The sequence below is a fragment of the Erpetoichthys calabaricus genome, chromosome 3, assembly GCF_900747795.2.
Source record: "Erpetoichthys calabaricus chromosome 3, fErpCal1.3, whole genome shotgun sequence".
In the NCBI taxonomy this organism is placed as follows: Eukaryota; Metazoa; Chordata; class Cladistia; order Polypteriformes; family Polypteridae; genus Erpetoichthys; species Erpetoichthys calabaricus.
In genome coordinates, this window is record NC_041396.2 from 302,789,138 (window position 1) to 302,804,978 (window position 15,841).

Consider the following 15,841-nt stretch of genomic DNA (forward strand, 5'->3'; position numbering starts at 1 on the left):
TCGCGTCGCTCTCGCTCTCTCTATTTTATTTATTCCTCTCAGCGATGGCGGCGGAGTTTCAGTCTTCTTCTCCCTGCAACGGAAAATGGTTTTTTACACGGGAACAGATCGAGAATAGTCCGTCTCGCCGGGCAGGGCTTGACCCCGACAAGGAGCTCTCGTACCGACAGCAAGCCGCCAACCTTCTGCAGGATATGGGACAGAGGCTCAATGTGTATCTTTTGTTTTTTTCTTGTTGTTGGACTAGCGGCCACGGGAAGCCGGCCGGGTGGCATGGAGATATTCTAAAAATCGGGCGCGGGAGTTGCGTAGGACGACGTGATCCACATTGCGCAGCCTCACTGTACTTTTATTTCCGAGTGCTTCTCATCTTTCGAGTCTTTTAAACGAAATGCGTATTTTTCAACCCGGGTGTCTTAAAAATGCTAGCTCCAGGACCTGTAGGCCGCAACCTGGGCCTAGCGCAGCAAGGCAAACCGATCGTCCCCCGGCGCTCAGTCGGCTAGCCTGGCAGGGACGCGGGTGTCGACATCTTTATCGGGCTCTTATAGGAGTTGAGTCAACACGTGGTGTGCACGAGGTTGTTAGTTTTAACGTGTCTTTGTCGTTTTTTCGGGGTGGACGGTGGCTAACCTGCTGTAACCCCATCGATCCCGAAACGGAAGTTTGGGGTGGGGGATGGGTCAAATTACTACAGTAGCTCCCTTGGTTAGAATTTAGAGGTTTCCAGTTTTTGGATCGCAGACTAGTAGCCGACTGTTCATAGATGTGCTTTTTGAGGTGGTTAGGTCGCCTGGCCGCCTCTGGTTATGCGTACAATCAGAAGCACCCTGTAAACTTCTAAGGCGACTGATTGTGCTCCATGAATTTACAACGGTACATAATTGTCTCTGTTTCTTGGAACATCATAACCGTGAATAATACTCAACTGATCAGGGTCACTTTTATTCGCCAATATTTAATGTACAGGAATATAACTTGGTAGATTTGGAATTGTATATAACAGAACGCAGCATCACATACAAATAGGTTGAATAACATTCATTATAAACAGTTGCAGAATAGCGCCATTACAGTATATATGCACACAAACGCTCACTTGCACCTTTGTACGGTATGTGACTTGAGAGACAAAAAATGAAAAGGACAGGCTAAATTACTGGTTTGTGAGGGCTGCGGCTCAGGCAAAGAAACTGTTCAGGTGTCTAGTTTTAATTTACCTAGCATATCTACCAGAGAGGAATTTTTTGGAACAAGTGATGGAGTTTGGTGAGATGAGTCAGTGGGTGAGCCTTCTGACATGGTGTATGGCACGAGATGCATGCAGGTGTGCAACAGATAGAAGAGCACAGCTAATTTAATTTTTTATAAGGTCCTTATAAGTGTAGCAATAAATACAATTTTTGATTTTTCTCCATTTTTTTTTTCCCCCAGTAGTTGCCATGTTATAAATGTGGCACGAAGTAATGCAAAATTTGGTACACAGAATCATGCAGTTGGAACAGTTAAAATATTATTAACTAGCTACATTAATAGTTGAAGACGGGTCCTCCCTTGCCTTGTGTACCCTGAGTATTCCTCCAGTGCCTTTTTTTTGGTATCCTGTGTGTTTAGACCTCTCTTGGCCCATTGCTTCCTTGCTTGATCGCATTCCCGTAAAGCCAGATTCTCAGACTCTTGTCATTTCCAAGTGTGCTGCTTGCCTCCTTTTGACTACCATTAATAGACAGGACCTCTTTAACCACTGTAAAAACATAATTCATATTTCTTACTGTTGCTCCCCATCTTTGGAGATGACTCTTTGTTAGTTTTCTGCCTTTCGTCGGGATCCTTGTGTGTTTTAACAGGCAGATTCTCAGACTCATTTCACAGTGTGTTGCTGGTTTCCTTTCCGCTTATAGAGTACCACCAGTGGTAGACAGGATCCCTTTACTTGCTGTGAATGCATCATTCATATTCTTACAAATACCCCCTCCCTTCTTTAGAGGAGACTCTCAGTGTTAGTCTAGTAACTTTCCTCGAGAGCCTTGTGTGTGCCCAGCGCTTCCTCACCCTATCACTTTCTTGTAAAGCCATATTTTTAGATGGTGTCGCCTTGTTCACCCCGTGTCATGTTATTGGACTACCTCCATTAGTAAACAGCCTTCCATTGCCCACTGTAAAAACCTCATTTGTATTGTTGCACATACTTGAAGGCATCTCTCAGCATTCATCCTATGGCTTTCCTCCATGTCCTTGTGTGTCTAAACCTCTGTTGCCTGACGATTCCTCTGTCTGTAGGATTTGACCTGGCAACCAAAGTGAAAATGACCAAGTAGACCAAAGCAAAACTGACCAGTCTGATTGTTCAAAGGGTCCACACACAGTACAGCTATAACACGTAATTTGGAGAAAAATTGTATTTGTTCTTCCTAGCTGGAGATATGGTTGGCAAACCTAACAACATAAGAATTGTAAAACCCAAGCAGAGAGTGGTCATGTCATCAGGTTTTATTTTGTTCCTGCATTGATAAAGTAGTTTGTACCAGATTCCCAAATACTTTTGTGGGAGGAGAGTGCTGCTTCATTCCAAACGTGATCGCACTTTAGTGCACGTTTTTAATCTTAGTTTTAACTCTGTTAGCGGTTTCTGCCTTTTTGAGAATTTTAGAGCTTGATAACGGCTCCCCTTTTACCCATAGTGTTAAAGACCAAATAGATTTATTTGCCAAGCAGTGTGGCATAATGGTTAGGGCTTTGCACTTCAAACCATGAGGTTTTGGGTTCACAACCTGCTGATGTTGTGTGACCATGAGCAAGTCACTTCACCTGCAAGAGCTCCAGTTGGGGGGAAAAAAACAAAAGACTTGCAGCCAATTTTATTGCAAATGTTGTAAATCTGCTTGGATAAAGATGTAATAATAAGTAATTAAGTTGCTTTTTTTAGTTGGAGTATGGCGTACCATTTCTGGTGCATTTTGTACCACTCTTGCATTGTACAGTATAGGCAGGCAGTGGGACATGTTGGTTAAGCCTTTCAACTTAAACCCTGAGGTTGTTGGTTCAAGTCCTGCCACTGTGATAAAATTAAAAATCTAAAATTGCTATTGTCCCTTCAGAATCTTAGTAGCACAAGGTAACTGAAGCTTAATTATTGATTAGTACATTGTAATGAGCACAGCGACAGAAGAAACAGGCACATATAGAGTGATGTAGCTACTTGGCTTCATGTTTTTGAGAAGTCCTATCTGCTATGATATCTTTCTGTCATTGTGACTATTGCATCAACATATTGTACAATGCCAACAAATACAGTGTAGATCAGCATTGTGGTCTGTGTAAAAACTGTGTTAAGGCACTGCAACTATATTATGGTATGACATGTTTGCATTTACAGTTAGTAGTTATTCTTTTAGATGTGCAGTCAGAAGGTGGATGTTGGGCAGCCTCCTTTGTTTATGTGCTTGTGATAGATTTGTTGATTTGGGTTGTTTTGAGTACTGAAATCTGCATCTCCTGGCATATTTTGCAATTTATATTTTCGTGAACATAACTGCCAGTTCTTTGACTTCCATAGACTCCTGCTCTATCACTGTAACTCAGCAGAGGTTTCCTTTTCTGATTTTGGAGGATTAATGATTTTTGAATTTCACATTAGGGATGCTCAGTCTGTAATAAAATAGATCAGTAGCTGCACTTACTTTGAGCCTGTCTTATAACAACCTCTAGCCAAATGGTGTCTTGTCACATTTCCAGAGTGTTGCGGCAGCCTGCAGATTTTTCTTGCAGCCAGTTGTTTATGGTGCATATTTTTTGTTTAATATTAGCTCTCTTTCTACTTAAAAAAAGACAGTAAAGTACTCCTCAGTTCTTATTTTTTTCCTCAAAATCTACTATGTTGAATGTTATCAGGGAAAAATAAACGAGCACTGATGAGCATCAGAATTAAAGAATCTACTTAATTCTTGTGATTCTCGAGGAGTTGGCCTCTATTTAGATAATACATTGAGTCAAAAGCCATTGCATGCTATCAGTAATTGAATTTGACTGAAACCAAAGTGAATAAAAGTAGAATTGTGGTTTAATTGGCACCAATTATGAACGGGTGTTAGTTGTGCTATCAGGGTGCTTACCCTTTGCCCCAGTGACTGTTAACATTAATTAATGTTAACATTGTTCAAAGTTATTGTCTGTCTGTATACCTGCATTGTTATCACTCTTTAATATTTTTTTTATCAGTATGCTGCTGCTGGAGTATGTGAATTTCCCCTTGAGTTTAATAAAGTATCTATCTATCTATCTATCTATCTATCTATCTATCTATCTATCTATCTATCTATCTATCTATCTATCTCATTATAAATGCCTTTCATATCTATCTATCTATCTATCTATCTATCTCATTATAAATGCCTTTCATATCTATCTATCTATCTATCTATCTATCATTATAAATGCCTTTCATATCTATCTATCTATCCATCCATCCATCCTGTCAAAATTGGTGCCGTCCTTAAGATAAGACGTAAAGCTGATGTCCTGTCTGACTGATCATTAAAGATCCCTGGGCATCTTTCAAAAGAAGTAGGGTGTTTCCCCATGTCCTGTCTAAATTGTCTGCCTTTGGCTGGTTATTCTGGACCTCTAATCATACCTTGTCCCATTTTGGTTAACTGTTTCTCTCATCCTTTTACCACCTAACAGCTAATGTGTGGTAAGTGTACTGGCACAAGAATCATTCAGGTGGAAGCCGCACATTGGCAGTGGTTGAAGTGGCACACCTATTTATGTAAAGTGCATTGAGTAGCAAGAAAAGCGCCATATTAATGTACATTTTTATTATGAAAGCCTGCACTGCATTCTGGTCTGGCACCACATCCACCTCAATAAAAGGATAAGTGTCTGTTCGTCTGGTTGCTATGTTTCTTGTCATTCCAACAGATGGCACATCACAAATCTTTTTAATAATAAGCTCTGCATTGTGTTTATCATTTCAATAGATGCCGTGTCACAAACATTAGCAATACTTTTATGAATTCTATACTAAATGGCATATACTAGAGACATATGCTTTGCATGGCACACTGTAAATGTTAACACTGAGGTCTATGTTGATTACTTAGAACAAATCTTTTTAATAATAAGCTCTGCATTGTGTTTATCATTTCAATAGATGCCGTGTCACAAACATTAGCAATGCTTTTATGAATCCTATACTAAATGGCATATACTAGAGACATATGCTTTACATGGCACACTGTAAATGTTAACACTGAGGTCTATGTTGATTACTTAGATTTCAGGTGGTCCTGGACCCGTAGCCCAACTATTAGTAGTTAAGTACGTTTTTTTTTTTGTTGTTATTGAATCACATTGGCGGGTGTGTATATAGGTGATATTTTTTATTTTTATTTTAAATACCTATAAAGTTAAGTAACATCAATTACTCATTACGTTTCCTGGGCACATGATCGCTTCTGTACTGTTACTTTGTTAGTGCACTAGTTGTAATCTTAGCCAGGACTGAAAACTTCCATAAATGTGTAGTCTAAATGCAGATTATTACAGTTTAGCATTATTGAACTGTTTTGTTGTGCAGGAGTCCTATCCAGGGGTGTTTTCTGCTTTCCATATAATGCTGCAAGGAGACCCACCGTTCTAATAAAAAAAGGTACTGCACAAAATGTATTTGTTTTTATTGATGTGCAGCATATAACACTTTTTTTTTTTTTTGTAAATGTTTTGGTACATTTAATTCAGTTTGTCCGTGTTTCTGGATTTCATTAATAGGCTGTACAGACATTTTCTCTTAATCTATTTGAGCAGTGGTACTCAATGTTGTGGATTGATGACCACTTTTCTATTGTCAAATCTAACAGAGGACCAACTTGAGTCTGACAATCACCTGTTAGCATAATTCTGTATTTTTTCATAATTTATTTTAAGAAAGTTCTGCATTTGTAATTTAGCATCCCAGCTTATCAGCCAGTCTCGGATTTACGCCCAGAATATTGTCAGCTTGCCGGCCACTTGAATCACACACAAGGATCCCTGGTGGTCTATGAGAACCACTGTATTAGAGCCCCTCCCTTGCCACTAGGACCATTGACCTCTGTTTCCCTGAGCTTCAGGAGTCTTGGTAATGAGACACACATTGTATGTACTGCTATTTTGACCTTCTAGTTAAGTTAGCGATACTTTCCTAAGGCAGTAATTCGTCACTGCCCAAAAAATACAGTTTTCAGCAACTTGTATACAGTGGTATTTGGAAGGCAGGTTGGCTAGATTTGGGTGGTGTTGAGCAGTGATGGCAGGAGCATTGAGTAGCACCTATTAAAATCTTAAGATTGTTTCACCATTGGGAATCTGCTTCATTGTGATGTGATAATACATCGTGTTAAACAGTGTTACTTAAATGCAGTGAGGAAAAAGTTGTAATTGTTTTCACAAGTTTAAAAAAAATGTAGCTGTCCTATAGATTAATTAAAACAAGTAATATTCCCAACCTTATCTGTTTTTAACCCATTATTCCTCCATGTGACTGGGTCTTAAAATTAGATCTGGTTAGTCGCATGATATTACAGGTGATGAAAGGCAGGAGGCAGACCTGTTAGGAATGGCAGTCCTAAAAATGCTGTGTTAGCACTTCATCCTACTAGTGTGCTGTACCTTATAAGTCGTGTGTTTAACATTTGGCATTCAGTTAGGATTGCTTTGTTTTCCAGGCTGTTGCTCATAGTACCTAGGGTGTTGTACCGTGTTAGCCATTATGGATGCAATGAGATGTCAAGCAAATTGACACCTTTTATTGGCTAACTAAAAATATTTCAATATGAAAGCTTCATCACCTATCGTTATCTTTTTAGTTAGCCAATAAAAGGTGTCATTTTACTTGATATCTCATTGCAGACTGTCGTTTTAAATCCCGATTTTTCTGAAGGTTGAGTTTGATAAGGTGTTTATGCCTAGCTTTAGATATGCCCTTTCTTTTACACCACACGAACCCATTGTACTGACTTTTCTTTGGCATTGGAAAGTTGCCTGCCCATCCTTGGCATCATAACTCTTGTTATATTCCCACTAAACCCCAATTACCGGAACAGAAATGGCTCTCACATTTTGCTTTAAATGATGCAAGCTGCAGTGAACAAACTATCTCTAGAACTTGAAATATTAAAAACAAGCCATTTACAGCATAATTGCCGAATTTACTTTCTCAGACTTGGGTGTTATTGAAGTTAGACATACTATATAGCAGTGTTTCCCAAACTCGGTCCTGGAGACACATTGTGCCTGCAGGTTTTTGTTCCAGCCAGATTCCTAATCAGTGAGAACACCTGATAACACTGATCTCATTGAATTAGCTGGTATTATTTTTCTTGTATTCTACATTCAGAAAAGCACAGCAGCATGATTTTTACATTTATAAGACATTTAGAAATATTTCTGCTTTTGCTATTGATTTAAGTGCTTAACTCTCTTTTGTTGATTTCATTATATTTTGCCCTTTCCCTGTGCAGTTTTTCCCCTTCATATCTTCTTAATAACAAATAAAAATAAGCAGAGCAGACACCTGGGCAAACAATACTGAATAATCAAAGGCTGCAATTACTTTAGCATTAGATCCACTAATTAGTAAGTAATGGATTAATTAAACAATTAGAACACCTAGAAAAGTTGAATGAAAATCAAGATGAAAATATTGTTAAAAAGAAAAAAATACATTATTCCCATATAACTGCTTGGTGCATTTATCCTCTTTAATAAAATCCCTGTGTGCATCCAGGTGTCCGTGTGTGTGTGTCTTCTGGTGAAGTGCGTATGCGCAGGGCACGGTGCGATGCGCGACATTACTGTCCGAGAAAGTTAGAGGCGTTTTACGGAAATACAAACCAGTATTACTGCGAGAGGAAATTAAAGGTACACAATACAGTGACGCATATTACAGCCACATACAAGCCAGTATTACTGTCCGAGGAGATTAAAGGTATATTACCGACGCGCACGCCTGTATTACCACCAGAGAAAATTAAAGGTATATTACGGACGTACAAGCCAGCGGACATACAAGATAGTATTACTGTCACAGAAAATTAAAGACACACAATACATGGCGGCAGCCCACGAAGAACGGTCAGCTCGGCAAGTAAACATCAACAAAAGAAAGGCTGAAAGAAAGAAAAATACGACCAACAAACAGAATGAGGTCAAAGTCCCTTGCCATTTAATATAGACTGTTCCTACTAATGTTTATGCACTACTGTTCTAGCGCCCGTTATTGTAACGGACTAAATGACTAGTTTATATATAATTACCAAACTTTAGTTTTCTAATTCCTATATTGTTCCCAAAACACAGAACTTGGGAAATAACACATCACTTAATTAGTCTAGGAGTCCAATTAAAAATAGAAGCTGGTTGAAACAAAAACCTGCAGCCACAATGGGTCCCCAGGACCGAGGTTGGGAAACACTGCTATAATAGAGTATCTTGGATACGGAATTGTGCTTTTGAACTCATCACAACAATTCAGTAGTTGAGCATTAATTCAAATGTTGGTAATGAGGCATCTTACTAATGGTTTTTTTGTGTGTTGCATTTTTTGCCCCTTTTTCAATTTTGAAAGCTAGTTTGTATGTATATCAATATTAATCAGTATACTTGATACTTTAACAGCATTGCAGGAGGCCATTGTCATATAACTCTAATGTAGGCAATCCAGAAAGCTTCAGTGTTGCATACAAGACTCCTTTTAGTTGATGTCCATCTCTGCTTCTTAGCTTGTTTTTTTTTTTTCTCATTTCTGCACTCTGGTCCAAAAATTCACATCCCTAAAATGCTGTTGTCAGATTGTTGATCTTTAGCCTGGGAAATTTCGTGAAGCCCCTTTCTCATCTCCTCTCTTCTCCTCAACCCATTGAGAAGCAACAGACAAGAGTTTGGCACTGATTGTCCTTTCACTTGATTACTTTATAATTGGAATGTAACTTAGTAGCAGAAGGGTTGCATTGTAAATTACTCAGCTACTTGGTCAGCTGCTGTACTGCTTGCTCTCTTGTAAAAGGTTGTGTGATTGTGTTAACTTGAGAAAGGAGCTGTATGAAGTCTTGGAGTTACGTGGGTTTTTTTTTCTCCTAACAGTAGCTGTAGTGTTGAATGCCTTCGAGGAACAGTGCTGAAGGCTCAACCTTTTCATTGTGTGACTCTGAGCAAGTTACTTCACCTACCAGTGCACAGATAGTTGTGCTGTAATTTATTAATCCATTTGATTATTAATTTTAGCATCAATAAAAATGAAAGACGCCAAATAAAGCCGCATCTCTGGTAAGAGTGGTGTTGTACAAGTGGGCGGAGTGGTGGCTCTTAGGCTAAGGATCTGCGCTGGTATCCCGAAGGTTGCCGGTTCGAATCCCCGTCACTGCCAAAAGAGATCCTACTCTGCTGGGCCCTTGAGCAAGGCCCTTAACATGTAATTGCTCCAGGGGGAGCTGTACAATGGCTGACCCTGCACTCTGACCCCAAGGGGTATGCGAAAAAACTAACAAACACTGTTGTAAGTCGCTCTGGATAAGAGCGTCTGCTAAATGATGTAAATGTAAATGTTCCATTGTATCCTCCCTCTGTGTCCCTGAGCAAGTTGCTAAACTGTGCTGCAGTTATAAAAATGGTAGTAAACAACTATAAAGTATCCTGACCTTTTTAAGTCCATCAGTCACTCATTTTCTAACCAGCTTAGGCCTGAACAGAGTTGCAGTGGTCTGCTGGAGCCTATCCCAGCTATCATTTGGCACAAGGCAGAAACAAACCCTGGACAGAGCGTCCGTCCATTGCAGGGCACCTGTTAAGTCACATTAAGCTGTCAGTCAAACGTGAAATGATGTAACTAATATTTATGTATTTTTCAAAAAGCACAATGTCACATGGAGAAGTATCACTTAGTGGTTTTAAGAGAATTCAGTAAATGGAGGTGAGCAGTGAATGGTTTTTATGGGTCCTGGCCCTCTGTTGCCTGAGAGCCCCCAGCTGTTGGCGAAGACAGTTGCTCTGTATTACATATTTGGTGGCACAGTGGATTCAGTTTCTTTATTTCTACATCTTAATGCCAGGCAGGTAAACTGTTGTGGTTTATTAATAGTATTGTCCTATGCAGGGCCCCACCTTATCCACTAAGGGGAAACATTTCTCCGTCAACCTAAGGATATTTACTAGCAAGAGGAGTGCAAATTAGCCTGACCCTCAACTGCTTAGTTAAATTGTAATATTTGGGTGCTTCAGAAAAAGGCTGGGAAATTTGATTTGAATATATGACTGCCTGTTCCTGATTATGCGAGTTTAATATTGACATGAAAACATTATTTTTTGGATGAGCTTTATTGTTGCCTTTTATCATTATTTTTTATTTTGATATACTTTGTTAATCCCAGAGGGGGAATGGTCTTTTTGCATGATCTTTTGGGGTCAGAGTGCTGGGCCAGCACCCCTGGAGCAGTTTTCAGGTGAGGGGCTTAGCTTTGCTCAAGGACTTTACCTCAAACTGTGCATAAAGTCGCAGTATAGTCTCTAGCCGGTTTGATTCGGACTTGCTCACCAACCCCGGGTTTGCTATTTCCTGCTAAGGTTTTTAGTTGTACTATGTCTGCACTGATTTGCAGTGTTCAGAATTGCACCAACTTTTCCAGATTCTGTTTCAGTGGTGTGTTGTAGATCAAGATTTCTTAACTTGTATTTATTTTGGAGACTTTTCATGAATTGAGGGATGACTGTTTTATCAAGATAAACTGGTACAGCTTGCTTTGGTCCGCATTGTCCATCATGTATTTATTTGTGTCGTGACTCATTTCAGAACTTTGCTCTTGTTTTCTCTAAATTGTTCTGTTCAGTATTTTAAGAGGGTTCACACATTTGAGCTAATTGGCCAAGGCCTACAGGACTGTGTATCTGGCTGACTGTGTCTCTCTTTCTCTCTTAAACTTTACTGTGGACCCCCCACCCCAGGGGTTTATTTTCTCTACTTGTGCTCCTGAGATTTTTTTTTCTTCTTCTCAGTTGTCAAGTGGCCATAGTACAGTAATTAAGGGACACCGGTCATTGGTTACCATTTATGTTAATCGGTTTAAAAGTTCTTTTCCTCCTTGTATGTTTAAATCTTTCTAAATAATGGACTTTTTACACAATGTGTAAAATTTTGTACATGCATTTTACCTGATTTATTGTCGCAGCGCTCTGTTTGGTTTGCATTCAGTGTAGAGTACTATACAAAAAAAAAAACTGAGTTGCATATACCAGACTTTGTTGAAATCTCAAAACCTCCGTCTACGGTATTGTTAGGCTTGGCTACGCCTGTTACCTCAAGTATATTAATGCTTTGGGGGTTTAGGATTTGAACAGTGTGAGCTTTCTTTGTTTTTGAGATTGTTTACTTGATCACAATAAAGGATGTCGGTGGTACGCAGAACCAATAAGCTGAAGTTGTTTTCTAAACTTAATTGTTTGTAATGCTGCTGACTTGACCAACAAATGTGAAACCTCTCTCATTCATCTGCCATTTAATTTATTTGCTGCTTAGTGGGTCATACATTCTAAATACGGAATGCATTACCACCTTGTTGATTAGAGTTTGACGTCTGCCTGTTAATCCACAGTGCTGCCAGCATTTTGACTTAATCGTAGCTACTATAGTGACTTTGTCTTGTGTGATTAGCCCTGTGCTTGTAATTGTTATGCGAAAACCTCCGCTTAGATGAGAGTCTGCCGATTACTATGTATGCAACTCCACCAAGGCAGACTGAACCCCGGTTACGTTTTTTTTTTGGTGCCATTTTGGAGATCTGACCACTTGGGTGATTTTTTCTTTTTTCACAGGCAGATGACCCAAAGCAACTTCAGATTATGTTTTCCCACTTTGCAGCACTATTATCAATTGCACAGTTCTAGAAACTAGCTTTGATGGATGCTGATTGCACAAGTGACCATTGCTTAAGCGTGTTTTGAGGTTGTCCACATTTGAAAGGCACGCTCTAAAAATGAGGATCTGCAGTGTCTGAAGCATCTCAACATGTTTATTGCAACTCTCAAGCATCACTGCCTTTGCTTTGGCTGATCTCCTTACAACATCATCTTGGATCAAATGAACTAGAGCTTAGTGGTAGTGCAGTTACTGTGTGTGGTTTGAGCGTGCAATGCAACAGGCTGTGATCCCACTGCATGACAGTAAGGAAATTGTCTTTAAACCGACTGTTCAAATAAACTCATTGTTAGAATGTACTGTACACTGTAGTATTGATATTTGATATAGTTCTTAATCAATGTACACAGTGACAGTACATTCTGTAATTCATTTTGAAAGTCTCTTTATATTTTGATTTGTATAGTCAATTTGTTGTCATTTAGCTGTATCATAATGCTTTATGGCAGTGTTTCTCAACCACTGGGTCTTGTTGTGGGTTGCCATCATTCATTAATTTGTGAGTGGGACACAGTGTGTTTCCCTGTTTCTAGGTGAGCTTGTTTCACCAAAGGGTGGTTTGCACTTGAATGAATTGAAAATGGCAAAACTGAGGCGGGGGACCATAAATGTTGAGAAACACTACTTTATGGAATGTTCAGTGAAAGGCTGGATGACCAGCTAGTCAAGGGCAAATTGAATCTGATTAGTTTGTCATTTTATTTTTCTTCTTTCCCAAGCTGTAAGGTGTACAAATATGGGCTAAATTGTAATCTATCTTAGCTTCAGCCCTGTCTGTGTATGCTGTTTCTCCGGAAATACATACATTAGAGAGATTTCTTTAATGTGTTCAACATTTATTTCAGGCACCTCCTTCAATTGTGTATGTTAACATTTACTTTACAATGTGTATGCAGGTCTTTCCTATTTGTCTAAAACCCTTTGTCCTCCAGTTTCCTTAACCACTCTTTTGCAGCTCTCAGCTGACAATTAACACTGCAATTGTATACATGCACCGATTTTACATGATCCAGTCCTTCACGAGATTCCACAGGAATGTAAGTTGACTTCCTTAAAACGTTTCATTTTCTGACTGCCTGAAATAACGCAAGCTGTGGTGTTCTTGAGTTTTGTTTGCATTATATGCTGTCTAAATCCCACTCTGTTTTTGTCCATTTTATTACTCTGGAGTAAGAACCGTTTCATCGAGGACAGGCCATTTAGCCCAACGTAGCTTATCAGTCTCTCTCTTTGCCTAACATTTGCAAAATATCAAGATCTGAAGGTTGCCTAATTGCTGAACTCCTGCACCACCTGGTAACTTGTTGTCCTTTCATATCACCTTGATCTGGTTGAAACGGTTGGAGTCTAGCTGTAGTTCTCACTTTGTTCATGTCCTGCGACATACTCTGTGTGCAAAAATAGTTTTGCATTAATTTTGCCACGTACTGTTCCAAGAGTAACTTTAATAGCTGCCTTTTGGTTTTGGATAAATCTCAAATCACTTTCTCAACTGTTCCACATTTTCTTGTCAGGTTATTGTGCCTGCAACTCTCTTCTTGGCTGCCAAAGTGGAAGAGCAGCCACGAAAATTGGAATATGTCATTAAGGTGATGCATGCCCTTCTGAACCCTCAGGATCCCTCACCAGATGTCAGAAGTGAGGTGAGTACTTCTTCAGTTGTTTCTGGATCACCATCAAAAGGCTGAGAAAATGTCGTACTTTGTGCATCTCTGCCTTTGAGGTTTATAAAATAACATTTGCATGTACTTGAAATATTCACTAAATAAAGAGTCTAGGCATGTTTTGTAAAGATGTACATCTTTGTCTTATTGTTGATGTCACTGAAGTTGTCTGTTTTCAACAGGGTGTGAAATTCGAGGACTTGTGGGTGTTTGTTTTTTTATTTTTTTGGTTATTTTTAATTGTAATACTAAATTGTTTCCTGATCCCTCTCATCAGATCTAAAGTCCTCCCATGCATTTAGTGAGTTGTTTTTCTTAAACAAAATGAAATGACAATGGTCATCATGTAATGAGCCCCAGCAGTGTGCTGTGACTTTTTTTCTTTTTTTGTGGGGATTTTTGCATTGCAAACCTGCATATGAGAGCGTGTGAGAGAATTTCATGCCCTGTTACAGAATGTGCAGGCTGTGTTGTTTGACAGAAAAAAGGTGCATCCCAATTAGTAACCTGCCTGTCCTCTCAACCTCAGGCTTACCTGCAACAAGCCCAAGACCTGGTCATTCTTGAGAGCATAATACTACAGACCCTGGGTAAGTTGTCAGCACGGGCGGCTCTGTGGCAGCAAACCCGGGCTGCAAGTGAGGGCTCTGCTTGCAGGACGGAGGCTAATAATCCAAACTCTTCTCCACAGCAGAGAGAGAAAAAAGAGAGATGGGAGGATGGAGAAGAGATCTTTGGGACCCAACCATACTGTCATCTCTTCATTTTTCATTTCATTCTAAACACACCTGTTTGCCGTTTTTATTTTAGGTTGTGTCTGTTGTTAGCTTATTTAAATGACTCTGTGTCCGCTAAAAGAATTCTAAATTAAAGTCCCAGTGAAGAGGTTTATGTGATGTTTGAGAGAAACTTCTAATATTAAAAAAAATAGGCCATTGGTGACTTCTTGTTTACTGAGACGGGAGGACCTGCTTTGCCATGGATTGACACGCAAGGTGCTGCTTGAAAATACTGGTGGTAGCCATATTTGACAGTCTTATCTCCTAGTAAATGAGAGCCTCTTCTTGATAACCTATCAATCCTTCTCCTCAGGGCAGTTTGCAGCTGTTAGCTATCATGTGAATCCAAATTTTAATGAAATGGCCAATTCCTGCCTTTAACTGAGCTTGTTTAATTTGATGCCATGTTTTTGTTCTTGTTTTGTAGAATCAGAAATGCACTGCAGTGTGTGACCTTAAGAAGTTTTGTCTTTGATTTCAGTGTACAAGTCTGACTTCAGTTCCCCTTTCATTTAGGTTTCTTCATTTATTCCTTCCTGACCCACACCACCTATTATGTGTTTTATTAATTAAATGCTAATTTTGTGTCATTTTCATGTGTGTGTGATCAAAGTACATCATTTTTTATTTCTGATTTAACAGTTTAAGAGATAATTGAATGTGCTCAGTTAAATTCAGACATCTAAGGTTTCTCAAAGATCTATGATTTCAGTGCCAACATTGATGTACACTGTTGTAGAGAATTGTAGTGTTTAAAAAGTCCGCATTTATTTTTATTTATTTTAAATAAAGAAAATTGAGTAACGATAATTGAAAGTGATTTCTTTAGGAGGCATGCAGAAAATTCATAGAAAATAATGACTAATGGTGGAAGGCCAGGCCTCCTTTGGGAAAGGCAACCCTTCAGGTTGCTTCTCCTTTGGACGGTGACTTGCTTTCACATTATGTAGCAATTTTATCTATGTACATCTTAACGTCTCCCAAGCTAGTGACCTTGATAACTTAAAGCTAACCTTCAAATGTTGGATAACCGATCCTTAATTTGAAAAAAGAATGAATTCACACACATTTAGCTTGAAAAGTGCAAACAAAAATGTTGTTCTCCTTGCAGCCCCCACACAAAATTTAGAAAAATTAGAATTCAATCGGTGTAATTAATTGAAGCATTTTATAATACAATTTTTAGATGGAGAAAGCGTGGCATAAATTAGTAGAAACAATGTTAGCAGAGTTAAGATTTTGGTTTCTAGAGAAAGTGGACTATCTTTTAAGGATACACTAGGATATGGTGTGACTGTATGCAGAAGTAATGAGGATGTCTCAGTTTTTTGATGGCACATCAAAACTAAATTCTCTAGGTCCTTCCTTTGACGGCTAGATTTCACTCCAACCAATTTTAATTAAGGTTATTTTTTTTTAACCTTCGTTTTTCCAGATCTAAAATTCCATCTGCA

The 15,841-nt window shown here is 39.0% G+C and overlaps 1 protein-coding gene across 5 annotated transcripts in view; it reads left to right on the plus strand.

Moving 5' to 3' along the window:
* Positions 1 to 6: 6 nt before the first annotated feature.
* ccnt1 (cyclin T1) overlaps positions 7 to 15,841 on the plus strand; it is a 36,751-nt gene continuing 20,916 nt past the window's right edge. For 2 of the 5 annotated variants that reach the window (XR_007934490.1, XM_028798612.2), the window contains exons 1-4: positions 7 to 214; positions 12,900 to 12,981; positions 13,459 to 13,587; positions 14,138 to 14,198. Coding sequence is in view for 3 of the 5 variants with exons in the window: in XM_028798612.2 (XP_028654445.1) it covers positions 45 to 214; positions 12,900 to 12,981; positions 13,459 to 13,587; positions 14,138 to 14,198 (442 nt within the window). In the remaining 2 variants the exon portion in view is untranslated. Of the gene's footprint in view, positions 215 to 12,899; positions 12,982 to 13,458; positions 13,588 to 14,137; positions 14,199 to 15,841 lie in introns of those variants that run through there. The other 3 variants (XM_028798610.2, XM_051925057.1, XM_051925058.1) reach the window with 2 other exon arrangements.